The 13,558-nt window shown below is 39.6% G+C and overlaps 1 protein-coding gene across 11 annotated transcripts in view; it reads right to left on the reverse strand.

Annotated features, from left to right (window-relative positions):
- Nucleotides 1-13,558, reverse strand: part of IDE (insulin degrading enzyme) — a 118,795-nt gene that overhangs the window by 21,284 nt on the left and 83,953 nt on the right. For 8 of the 11 annotated variants that reach the window (XR_013397679.1, NM_001258074.1, XM_077945046.1 and 5 more), the window contains 4 exon segments: nt 9,668-9,750; nt 5,639-5,783; nt 2,246-2,356; nt 1,221-1,341 (listed from right to left, as the gene is read on the reverse strand). Coding sequence is in view for 10 of the 11 variants with exons in the window: in NM_001258074.1 (NP_001245003.1) it covers nt 1,221-1,341; nt 2,246-2,356; nt 5,639-5,783; nt 9,668-9,750 (460 nt within the window). In the remaining variant the exon portion in view is untranslated. 11 annotated transcript variants of the gene reach the window in all.

Here is a 13,558-nt window from a genome sequence, read left to right on the forward strand (position 1 = left end):
ATCTAAGGATGCTAAAGCAGGAAAAAAAAAAAAAAGCCTGAACATTGTGTGTTAAGACTTTGAAGTTCAGCTTTTTCTTTTCTTAAAACTTCAATATTGGCCGGTTGCGGTGGCTCACGCCTCTAATCTCAGCACTTTGGGAGGCCAAGGCGAGTGGATCACCTGAGGTCAGGAGTTCAAGACCAGCCTGGCCAACATGGTGAAACCCTGTCCCTACTAAAAATACAAAAAAATTTGCAGGGCATGGTGGTGTATGCCTATAATCCCAGCTACTTGGGAGGCTGAGGCAGGAGAATAGCTTGAACCCAGGAGGTGGAGGTTGTGATGAACTGAGATTGCACCACTGCACTCCAGCCTGGGCAACAGAGCAGACTCTGTCTTCAAAAAAAACCAACCAAACAAAAAACCTTCATTATTAACAAGGTTAGTACTTGGGTCAGAGCATTTACTCTGCAGAAAAAAAAAATTTTTTTTTTTTGGAGGCAGAGACAGAGTCTTGCTCTGTCATCCAAGCTGGAGTGCAGTGGCATAATCATGGCTCACTGTAGTCTCAACTTCCCAGGCATAAGCAATCCTCTCGCCACAGCCTCTTGAGTAAGTGGGACCACAGGTGTATGCCACCACATCCAGCTAATATTTTTATTATTTTTTGTAGAGACAGAGTCTCACTATATTGCCCAAGCTGGTCTCAAACTCCAACTTCCAAAAGTACTAGTATTACAGGTATGTGCCACCATACCCAGCCTGTCTGCAGAAATCTAAAAATAGTCGTAATTAACTGGTATAGGTCCAGATTAAAAACAGTAAATGTGGCTAACCTGCCTGAATGCAAAAACCACTTCAAAGCCACCATTTTTTTTCTATTTTATTTTAAATTGAGAAATAATAACTGTAGATATTCATAGAGTATATAATAATGTTATTATATATACATATAACATATAGTGATCACATCAGGGTATTAAGCATATCCATCATCTCAAGTTTATTTATCATTTGTTTGGGTTGGGAATGTTCAATATCTTTCTTCTACCTATTTAAAAGTATATGTTATTGTTAATTATAGCCATCCTGCCCACCGTTTTTATAAAACATAGGCACAGCCAGTTTTAATAGAACTAGAAGTTATTTAAAAGTATAAACAGTCAATATCAGAATAAACCAAAATGAATTTAGGAAAAAAATGAAGAAAGCATTAAGCTTTAAGTAGAAAGTCTCACCATCCAGAGCTTCTTTTAACTCATCTTTAGTCCAGGCCACTTCAGTCATCAGCAAGCGCAGGTAGTACATGGCATGCTGGTGAGGCTGTTCAGCCCGGAAATTGTTAAGAGATCGCATATACTAGTGAAGGAGACATGCTTTCATTAATTTTATAAATCTTTTAAAAATCATTCCAAAAGTCCAGTTATAATCAAATTTCAATTCTCTATAAACTATGTGTTACTAGGATATTTTCTTCTTTCCCCTTTCTGAAGTTATACAATTAAGAATGGGGTTTATTCCTCTCCGATCCTTACATAAAAGTGCATGCTTTTTCATTTGTTCAGCATCTGACACGGACTATAAGTGCTTCACTATGGGATATCTTTCGTCCCTCAGAAAGTTATCCCTAGTTTTCAGGGATGTCTTTTGGAATCTTTAGGTTCTACGCTATAAAGCCATCCCCAAAGTCTCCATAAGCAAGCAACACAAATAAGTAGCCATATAAAATATGGGATCTTTATTTGAAAACTGATGGTAGTTTCTTCTGGTATACAAGAAAAGGTCACAGTTTAGCTTCAGAAGGAGCTGTTCATCCCGTACTTCCATTACTGGGCCAAATATGAATTGAATTTAAGTGGAAGATATGTCAAACCCAAATAGTGTGCTCTATTGTGACAAGGTCTTGTGGGAAAGCAGACCTCAGTCTGATGAATTGTGTGTTCTTCTGAACTGGAGGTTGGGATCGAACATTCAAGGAGGCCCTGACAGCCACTAAGTACTTCTCTTTGAAATTTTGAGCTGCGACTCTGAATTGCAGTGAGCTCTTGGCACCCACAGAGAAGAGGCCAGGTGTCCACAAGAGTCAACTAGGCTTTCTTTCTGGATGGAGTATCAGATTTTGCAAAGACAAGGTGAGATGACTGCAACAGGGTTATGAATGCTTCTTTTCCTCCTTGCTTCTTTTATAAAAACTATTATGAAAACTTTTTATAACATAGCAATATTATCTTATGAATAAAAAAACAGGGTTCAGAAAACTTACTGCTTCTTTGATAATTTCAAATCTTTTTTCATCAATCTCAAAGGTAGCCATTTTCTCAATAATCTTCTTTAGTAAAATTGGCTGCTTGTCATTGTAACCTTTCACGGAAAGCTACAGAAAGAATTCAGGGTATTAAAAGTCTAAAAATATCACAAAACAACTTCCAAATAAACAACTTGACTTGATTTTTAAACATGTAGAAAATTCAAAAACAGACATATAAAAAATGAAACATTCACTTTAATGTCTCATAAATATATAAATATAGTGTAACAGGAAGATAACATTAACCATCTTTTTTTTTTTTTGAGATAGTTTCACTCTTGTTGCCCAGGCTGGAATGCAACGGCACGATTTCGGTTCACTGCAACCTCAGCCTCCCAGGTTCAAGCAATTCTCCTGTATCAGCCTCCAGAATAGCTGGGATTACAGATGTGCGCCACCAGGCCCGGCTAATATTTTGTATTTTTAGTAGAGATGGGGTTTCACCATGTTAGTCAGGCTGGTTTTGAACTCCTGACCTCAGGTGATCTACCCGCCTCGGCCTTCCAAAGTGCTGGGATTACAGGTGTGAGCCACCATGCCCAGGCTTAACCATCTTTTTAAAAAATTTTATTTATTTATTTATTCATTCATTCGAGACAGGGTCTTGCTAGGGTACCCAGGCTAGACTCAAATTCCTGAGCTCAAGTGATCCTCCTGCCTCAGTCTCCCAAGTAGCTGGAACTGTATGTGTGAGCCAAAGTACCTGGCCATTAGCAATCTCTATACCCAAAAGCATAATTTTACTTTTCTGAAACAAAATCAATAGTAAGTAAACTCACCTAACATCGAACTCTGGTGGCATATACTACATCATCAAAATTCAAGTTCTCATTATAAAACTAATTGTAGAATGTGGCTTTTTCTTCAAAAAGAATATCTAACGAATGGCAGGCTTAAGGTTTTTACAGGTGAGGTAAGAAGATAAAAATCACAGGGCATAGTGGCATGTACATGTCGTCCCAGCTACTTGGAAAGCTGAGATGGAACGATTGCTTGAGCCCAAGAGTTTAAGACCAACCTGGGCAACATAGTGAGACTCCTGACCTCAGGTGATCCACCTGCCTCAGCCTCCCAAACTGCTAGGATTACAGGCACGAGCCACGGTGCCACGGAGGATCCACAATTCTAACCACTTGCTTATTTGATAAGTTCTGTTGCTGTTCCAAAAGCTAATGGCAAAACAAATGTGTAAGAAGGATACACTGTATGTATCATCAGGATCTTGGCTTAGCACATTTTTTGTTTTTTGAGACAGGGTCTGACTCTGCCACCCAGGCTGGAGTGCAGTGGTACAATCTCGGCTGACTGCAACTTCTGCTCCGTGGACTCAAGCGATCCTCCCACCTCAGCCTCCAGAGTAGCTGGACTACAGGCATGCACTACCACTTCTGGCTAATTTTTTTGTGTTTTTTGTAGAGACAGGGTCTTACCATGTTGCCTAGGAGGTTGGTCTTGAACTCCTAGCTCAAAGCAATCTGCCTGCCTTGGCCTCCCAAAGTGCTGGGATTATAGGTGTGAGCCACCGTGCCCAGCCAACTCAGCACAATTCACTTTGTCTCTAAATGCCTAACATTTTGAAAAGTGGGGAATGGAGAATTTCTATCATGATATTTTCACATGGTGGCACCCAAAGCAGTAGAGGATACACTGCAGCTAGAATATCATGAAAGTCTCCATGCTGTGCAGGATGATAGGCAAGAACCTCAGCAGGAGGGAAGGCCACTGGCCATGGCGAGCACATCATGTTTCCTACTGGAGGAACTAGACTGACAATTAGCAGAAAACCCATTTTGTCATAAATAAATATTATGTGTTTTGATGGTAATATGCTACTAAAAATCAACAGAAAAAAGAGAAAACAGTTGATTACTTTTCTATTTGGAGCTAATTTTGATCTCAAGCTTCAAACTTCTGTGGACTCTGAGAATGGTTAGATTAATATACATTCTTATACATTAAACAAAAGTTACCAGAGAATTTATTTATGTGAAGAAAAAAAAGTCACTGGAAAATAAATAAAATTTAAAACTCCTAAAATCTTTTGTGTAAGAATTTAAATAAGGAGTACCCCAAAATGCTCTCGTTTTCATTTTTACTAAAATATGCAATACATTTTCAAGAAAAGTGAAGATGAATGTGTGCCATAAAAGGGATGTTAACTTGGAATTGAGATATAAGCAAGCTTGAAAACACATTCCAAAGAAAGCATCTAGTTACTTCTTAGATGGATTTAATAATGCTTATTTTAAAACACACATAAAGTAGGTAATGGTGCATGCTACAAAATAAATTAAAATGTCAGGTGTATCTGAACATAGAAACTTTATACTACTATCTGCAGAAATAAAGGGAGCCTATTGATAAGTAAAATTCAATCACCACAACAACTATTGATATCTTCTACTTACAGATGTTAATATACTCAATTATATGGAAAGAACAACATGCTTTCAGGATTAATATGTTAAACATCTCAGGCAGAAGAACATGCAAATAAATGTAGCACACATACATGTTCACAAGATGCACTAAACTTTATTAAATCATTCATTAGTGGAACTAACACTAATTTGAGTTCTTTGATCATCAAAAAGGTGCAAGGAAAAAAACCATCAACTTTCTTGTTTAAAAATGCAGAAGTTAATAGTTTTCCCAAGCTCAACATAATGCTTAAACGGGGTGGTGCCTTTTCTTTGGTTTTCATTTTACTTACAAGTATTGCATTCATTCCTGATGCAATGCCATAGCTCAAACCTGAGAGGCGTGCTGCATATGTATACTCTTTTAAATCATCCTTCAATAACCTGATAAACAGGTATGTCATGTTGCAATGAAGAGGATCAGCATAAATGTAGCGACTAACAAAAAGAAAAACAAAAGAAATGCTTTGATACCTCAAGCAGTGGCATGGTAATGAAGAAACATGACCGAAGAGTATGGATATGCAGCCTCATGATCTGGATTTCTAGGGAAATAGTATATGACAACCTTAGGTTTTACAAAAGAAGGAAGATTTCATTTTCCTTTGCCAAAGACCAAGATTTCAAACACAAAATGGGTAAGATCTAAACCTAAATCAGGGTCCAATTTTGTTTGAGTAGAAAAATATGACATTCTGATGAAAGACGTTTAAAAAAAAAAGAAATCAAGGAAAATTTGCATAATATGAATGGTATGTAGTTGAACACTTAGAATAAGAGCTAACTTAAAAATTAAATGAGAAAATATGATTAGCCATAAAGATTAAAAAAAAAGAAATTAAACTCATACCCTCAATCAAAAAATGCTTCCATCAAATCAATATAAAAAATGTTGATGAGTGGAAGGCTCTAAGGCGTGGGTACTTACATACATCCCATAGATGGTATTTTGGAGATCATAGCTCAAGCCTGCTAGCTCTGCTGCATATGCATACTCGTTGAGTGAATCTTTGAGGAGCTCAAGGTACAAATAGGCCATGTTACAGTGCAAGGGGTCCACATAAGCAAATGGGCTGGAAGAAAATGTTGACAGTAAAATAGCTGATTTTATTACTTCTCAATGTGATATGGCCTTTTGAGAAGGATCAAGATATTGAACACCGGTTAATATGATTTCCTGAGGATATGGTTGAATTCTTGAGGTTATTTCTTCTTATGAGGAAAAAAACAAGATGTCTGAAAAAGAAGCCTGAAATGTATGTGTATGTGTCTCTGTGTGTGTGTGTGTGTGCGCGCGCATGCGCACGCACTGCTGTTAGCAAAGGAGGAGAAGGAACTGCCTACTCCAGATGGTGTGGCAGAACTGACAAGTTAGAAATGCAGGGTATGTGAGGAGTGGGAACGGGCCAAAATGCATGGCTATGCTTAGGCTAACGGGAGGAGCACAGCCGACAGAACACATACAGTATTTGCATGTCTTCCTTCTCTCTCCAATCAAGTCACACCCTTGGTGGACAGGAGTAAAAGACTGGGAAATGTGTCTGTGGTAATTACATGAACTTAGAAAAACTGAGACCTGTGAAAATGTTAACTTATCCCTGAGTTTTCCCCAAAGCAGTAAAGCTAGAGAACTGTCAGTAAAATAATTGATAATTTCTATCATATAACAGCAGCCAAAACTAGGGGAAAAAACTAAAATAGAAAAATAGTTAAATGAGAAAGAACAAAGAAGAAACAATTATAGAGTACAAGAACTAAACAACCACAGTGATCAACTAAACTTCATTTCCCAGATAAGAAACATAATTTTCTTCAGGTCCCCTGAGTTCGTGTGGCAGCAGAGCTGGGATTCAAATGCAAGTTAAACGACCTGCTCCTCTGACTATACAACCTTGCTTACCTTTTATCAGAAGAAAGTGAAAGTTTCACTCATTCAACAAATATGTATTATATGCTTACTACAGTGCCAGGCTCTTTTCTAGGCACTGAAGATAAAGAGTGGACAAATCAGGCAAAGTCCCTGACCTCAGAATTGATAATCTAGCTAGAGGGGACAAATAATAATATACTTAAATTTGACATTTTAGTTGGTGACAGTGTTATGAGGTAAAATTAAGCAGGGTAAGGGGAATAAGGAATGATGGGGTGATGGCAGCAGGGAAGAAAGACTGCTGCTTTACATAAGAATAGCCAGTCAAGACCACTCTTATCATGTGACATCTGGACCCAGACCTGAAGGAGGCGAGTGAGCGAGCCCTGGGGATATCTAAGGGGTGGAGTGGAGAACTTCCCAGGCTGAAGAAATAGCTAGTGCTAAAGGCCTAAGGCAGGTGCCTGCTTGGTTTGTTTGGCAGCAAATTAAAAGTTTCACTCTATTTGTATCACAGTAAATATAACTAATGTACTGAAAACAAAGCCAACATTTTGTTTTTTAATGTTGAGTCAAGGTCTCACTGTGTTGTCCAGGCTGGTCTTGAACTCCTAGGTTCAAGTGATCTTCCTGCCTTGGCTTCCCAAAATGTTAGGATTACAGGTGTGAGCTATTGCACCCAGCCAAAAGCCAACAATTTTATCAAAGCTGATAAAAAAGCAAAAACAGGGATAAAATGTGTAGTCACTTAGAGAATTAAAATCAAAGACAAAGTTCTACAGCTATCCAAATATTCTCCAACTGGAAAATTTGAATAAATGATCTGCCATTAAATTTTTTAAAGTATGATACACAATGACAGATTTCCTTCTTTGGGCAAATAGCAGCTCAAAAACTTAAGGCACAATTCACAAAAACAAAATCATCAAAACAAAAGAGAGGCTATGACAGAGGTCGGCCCCACAGGTAACTATGCACCTTTCTCAGATGGAAGTGAAAAGCCAGAAAGTTTGGGGTTTCAAAGCACTATGGCTCAGGCTCAGAAAATAATTCCAAGGAGTGTCCTAAAATGATGTATCCAGCCTGGCGAGGTGGCATGTGCCTGTAGTCCCAGCTACTCAGGAGCCTGAGATGGGAGGATCACTTGAGCCCAAGAGTTTGAGGCTGCAGTAACTGCACTCCAGCCCTGGGTGACAGAGTAAGACTCTGTCTCCTTAAAAAAAAAAGAACGAAAACAGCTGTATCCACAGCAGCTGTGCTGGTGAAGTGGAGAAGACACTAAACTAACTTTTAAAAGATAATAGGATTCAACTGGGATACCTAAATTCTGGTTCATGTGTTAATCTAAAAAATACATTATTTTGTAACCAGATACTATATGCTTAAATATGGATCACAGGGTTTTAAAAAACCATAGCTAACTACACATAATATAATCTTATTTCTGAAAAGATGAAAAGGATATAGACACACACATGAAAATTTCAATTAAAATGTACAAGAAACAGAACAGTGGTTACCTCTAGGAAGACAGACCATAAGATGGGATTTGTGTGGGAGGCAGACATTTTCAATTGTAGGAAATGTGCTAGGCAGTTTAGAGAACACAAAAATGTAAAATGGTCTCTCAAAGGGTATTCTAAAGAAATTCATCATCACAGAGGCCAAATGGGAAAGTGGTGACAAGCTGCTTACAGTGTTAAAAATATCACTCTCAAATATCAAAAAATAAAAAGCAGCTTTGTAATGCCCTTTACCAATAATAAGCCACAACCTGACAGCCCATGTTTGGTGTAAACAATAAAAAAACTCTAAGCAGTTTCAGATAATCTGTAACTCTCATGCTATAAAACCACAATATTTATAATCACTATAATCTCAACATATTTGTTGATGGAAAATCAGATTCTTTTCCCTTTTTCCAAAGCATTTAAACCATATCTATCTTTAATTTCATGTCAAGCCAACTGAATAAAAATTAATGAAAAAGCTGATTATCATATTGAACATTACTGAACAAATAAACCATGATAGGCTTATCTTATAAACCACTGAATTTTAGAAATATGAAATTATAAAAAGTATAAACTCACAAAGTAAAATCTGAATCAGGTGATTAACACACAAATAAGTAAAGGAAGACAGAGATGAATTGAAAATGCACTGAGAAATTACTGCAATAGCATTATTCATAAATTTTACTAAACATCTTCTCCCTTTTTATTAGTAATTTTTAAGTAATCAAGCCAGAAATAGAGGGAGCTCCAGACAAAAGACGAAACAAGACTCAGGATAATTTAGTAACTAGTACCTCTTCTTCTAGACAAGTTCCAGGAATACAAAACCAAAGCAATAAAAACACCCCAAATTATTTATTCTTTCTTCAGTGAGTCTTCTGGGTAAATCTACGGCCTCCTCAGAATCCAAAACCCTGAAGGCTAAGAAGGTCATCCTAACAATAGCTAACATAAATCATTTCAGCTAAAGGGTATACTCATTAATGGGGAAAAAAAAAAAAAAGAGTTAACAACGTTTTTTTAAAAAATACCTCTTAACAGCAACAGCCTCTCCTTTCTTTTTTTTTTTTTTTTTTTCCTGAGACACAGTCTTGCTCTGTCGCTCAGGCTGGAGTGCAGTGATGCGATCTCGGCTGACTGCAACCTCCACCTCCTGGGTTCACACCATTCTCCTGCCTCGGCCTCCCGAGTAGCTGGGACTACAGGCGCCCGCCACCATGCCTGGCTAATTTTTTGTATTTTTAGTAGAGACGGGGTTTCACCGTGTTAGCCAGGATGGTCTCGATCTCCTGACCTCATGATCCGCCTGCCTCGGCCTCCCAAGTGCTGGGATTACAGGCGTGAGCCACTGTGCCTGGCCAGCCTCTCCTTTTCTTTATTTTTATTTATTTATTTATTTATTTATTTATTTATTTATTTATTTATTTATTTCAGCCTCTCCTTTTCTAGGTGAAATAACTCTAATTCCTTTTATTTCTAGACATGGATGTTTAAGAAAAATAGATAACTTTTGGAAATGTAATTGTTGATTTTTATAAGAAGCTTTATAAGCTAGACTCATCTTACATACCTGAAAAATTCAAAGTTGAGACAAGCCTTTGGCAAAAAAAACTTATCATCTTGTTTGAACCAGAGTTTGCTCATAGCTGTATCCTGTGATGGAGAAACAGTTTGGTTAGGGAAATAGAGGTGCATTCAGCAAAAATGTTCAATCAAATCACTCTTCAAGAGGAGGAGAACACAGGCAATAGTTAGAGTTTTGTTCTGGAGCTGCTGTCCCATGGCCCTGAAACATACTCAGAGTCAGTAGGTAGAAAGCTGGAGACAAAGACTGCAGACTCCTGTAGCACAGTGAAATCTGCCTTCTATTTCCCCTGTATTAGGGAGATGGGGGTACAGTGAAGAAAAAGACAGATCACAGAAGCCAATACCAACTGTCCTGTCTTCCATCTTTCCGGACACTGGGAGGCAGGCAGAGGCAGAAGTCCCTTGCAAGCGAATGGCAGCCAGCTTCCAGGGTGGCCCACAACAATCCTTGCCTGCTGAGATTCACAGTCTTGGGTGGTCCCCTCCCACACTAGACCAGGGTTGGTCTGCCTTACTAACAAAATATGACAGAATTAATGGTATACCTCTGAGACTGCATTTATAAAAGACACCGCGGCTTGCATCCTGATCACTCACTTTCCCTCTTGGATCATTCACTTTGGGGGAAGCCTGCTGCCATGTCAAGCAACTCTACAGAGAGGTCCATGTGGTGAAAAAGGCTGGCCAACAACCACATAACTGAACTTGGAAGAGAATCCTCCAGCCCTGGTTGAACCTTCAGATGACTGAAGCCTCAGCCAACAACTTGACTATAACCACACAACAGGCCCTGAGCCAGAACTACCCAACTAAGTCACTGCTGGATTCCTGGCCCTCCTCAGAAACTGTATATGAGGGCTGGGCGTGGTGGCTTCACTCCTGTAATCCCAACACTTTGGGATGCCGAGGTGGGCAGATCATGAGGTCAGGAGTTCGAAACCATCCTGGCCAACATGGTGAAACCCTGTCTCTACTAATAACACACAAAAAAAGCAGGGTGTGGTGGCTCATGCCTGTAGTCTCAGCTATTTGGGAGGCTGAGGCAGGAGAATTGCTTGAACTGGAACTTGGGAGGCGGAGGCTGCAGTGAGCCGAGATGGTGCCACTGCACTCCAGCCTGGGTGACAGAGCGAGACTCCATCTCAAAAAACAAAACAAAACAAAACAAAAAAAAGAAACTGTGTGTGAGATAGGGTACGGCGGCTCACACCTGTAATCCCAGCACTTTGGGAGGCCAAGGCAGGCAGATCACTTGAGGCCAGGAGTTTGAGACCAGCCTGGCCAACTAGCAAAACCCTGTCTCTATTAAACACACAAAAATTAGTTGGGCATGGTGGCACATGCCTATAATCCCAGTTACTTCGGAGGCTAAGGCATGAGAATTGCTTGAACCTGGGAAGCAGAGGTTGCAGTGAGCTGAGATTGTACCACTGCACTCCAGCCTGGGCAACGGAGAGAAACTCTGTCTCAAAACAAAAACAAAAACAAAAACAAAAACTGTGTGAGAGATCAGGAATGATGGTTCATGCCTGTGATCCCAGAAATTTGGAAGGCTGAGGCAGGAGGATCGCTTGAGCCTAGGAGTTTGAGATCGGCCTGGGGCAACATAGTGAGATCCCACCTCTACAGATATATTGAACAATTAATTAGCTGGGCATGGTGGTGTGTGCCTGTAGTCCTAGGTAAACAAGAGGCTGAGGTTGGTGGATCACTTTAGCCCAGGAGGCTGAGGCTACAGTGAGCCATGACTGCACCACTTCACCACAGCCTGGGCAATGGAATGCGAGTCTTAAAAAAAAAAGAAAAAAACTGTGTGAGATAATAAATGGCGTGCGTTTTTTTTTTTTTTTTGAGACGGAGTTTCGCTCTTACCCAGGTTAGAGTGCAATGGCGCAATCTCAGCTCACCATAATCTCTGCCTCCTGAGTTCAAGTGATTCTCCTGCCTCAGCCTCCTGAGTAGGTGGGATAACAGGCGTGCACCACCACACCCGGTAATTTTTTTTTAGTAGAGATGGGGTTTCACCATTTTGGTCAGGCTGGTCTTGAACTCCTGACCTTGTGATCCGCCTGCCTCGGCCTCCCAAAGTGCTGGGATTACAGGCACGAGCCACCGCACCTGGCCTAACTTAAATGTTGTGGTTTTAAGCTGCTGAGTTTTGGAATAATTTAATATGCAACCATGGATAACCAACACGGCCAAGGATGAACAAATAAGCTACTTATCTTGCCTCTCCACTTCACTCATGCTATACTAAGAATGGCTTTAGTCACTTGAAACTACCTTGAAACTCTGGGAAGAGATATAAATGGTTTAATGTTCTTGTTAGTTTGCTCTGGGAAGGCCTATTTAAAACAAACAGTAAAAGTCAGATATGGTAGCTCACACCTATAATTCCAGCTACTTGAGAGGCTGAAGGAGGAGGATCACTTGAGGCCAGGAGTTCCAGACCAGCCCAGGCAACATAGCAAGATCTCATCTCTACAAAAAATTAAAAACAAATTAGCTGGGTGTGGTGTGCGTCTATAGTCCAGCTACTTAGGAGGCTGAGGCCAGAAGATGGTTTGAACCCAGGAGCTTGAGGCTGCAGTGAGCTATGATCCCACCACTGCACTCCAGCCTGGGCAACAGAGAGACCCTGCCTCCAAAAATAAATAAATAAATAAATAGATAGACAAATAAATAAATAAAAACAATACATAAAAAACAGGAGGGGTAAATGAACTTTCTCTTTGCATAAGCTAATAGAAAACTCTTTAAAATGTCATTTTTAAAGAAAAATGGGCTAGGCGCGGTGGCTCATGCCTGTAATCCCAGTACTTTGGGAGGCCGAGGCAGGTGGATCACCTGAGGTCAGGAGTTCGAGGCCAGCCTGGCTAACATGGTGAAACCCTGTCTCTACTAAAAATACAAAAGCTTAGCTGGACGTGGTGGCGGGTGCCTGTAATCCCAGCTACCCGGGAGGCTGAGGCAGGAGAATCACTTGAACTTGGGAGGCGGAAGTTACAGTGAGCAAGATTATGCCATTATACTCCAGCCTGGGCAACAAGAACAAGACTCTGTCTCAAAAAAAAAAAGAAAAAACAAGAAAAGAAAAGAAAAAAAAAAGAAAAAAGGTTGCCTCATTAATAATCTAGTTGCTTAAGACAAATTTTCATGTTCCTAAACACTGATTGTTATCTCACTGAACTCATCTAAATTCTTCCAAATGTCAGGTCATTTGAAGAAGATAAAAAGAAAGATGTGTGTGTGTGCCTATAGTCATCAGTTTACAAACAGTTTAGAAGGGAGAATAAATATGTTTAGAAGGGAGAATGTACTGTAATAATTTGATACAATTTTTTACATACTTTACTCAAGTTCTGAAACAATGGCATGAAAAGGATAGTCTGAAAAAGAGGGGGAGGGAACCCTACTTCTCAACGGCACTTCGCACTAGTTTATTATTCCATTAATTTAATATAGTCACTATGTCATAATGAATGTTTTTAAGGGCAGGAAATCCAACAGCTCCCCCTGGACTTGCTCTCTTTCAGGCTGTAGAGATCCTTTATCTTTAATGTCCACGATGCAGCACAAACCTACTTCCTTATTGGGTCTTCAGCAGACATGGAAAAGAGGCACAGACCTTTCCACAGACTTATAGTTACAGCTCAGACTTACTTTTTTCTCCTATAAAGAAAGCGATTTCCTAGATTCTGCATTGTTTAGTTTGCTTGCTTTAATATTTTCAACCTTCTAATATTTCTTGTAGTTATTCTTTCTGCAGCTTTTTTGTCATCTATCAGTATGTGAGCCCCCCCAAATCAACATAGTACCAAATGTAAGAAATCATTTCTCTAGTCCCCCATGTGTTAGGTCTGTCCCCCAATTT

The sequence above is a fragment of the Macaca mulatta genome, chromosome 9 (genome assembly GCF_049350105.2).
Source record: "Macaca mulatta isolate MMU2019108-1 chromosome 9, T2T-MMU8v2.0, whole genome shotgun sequence".
NCBI classification, from domain to species: domain Eukaryota; kingdom Metazoa; phylum Chordata; class Mammalia; order Primates; family Cercopithecidae; genus Macaca; species Macaca mulatta.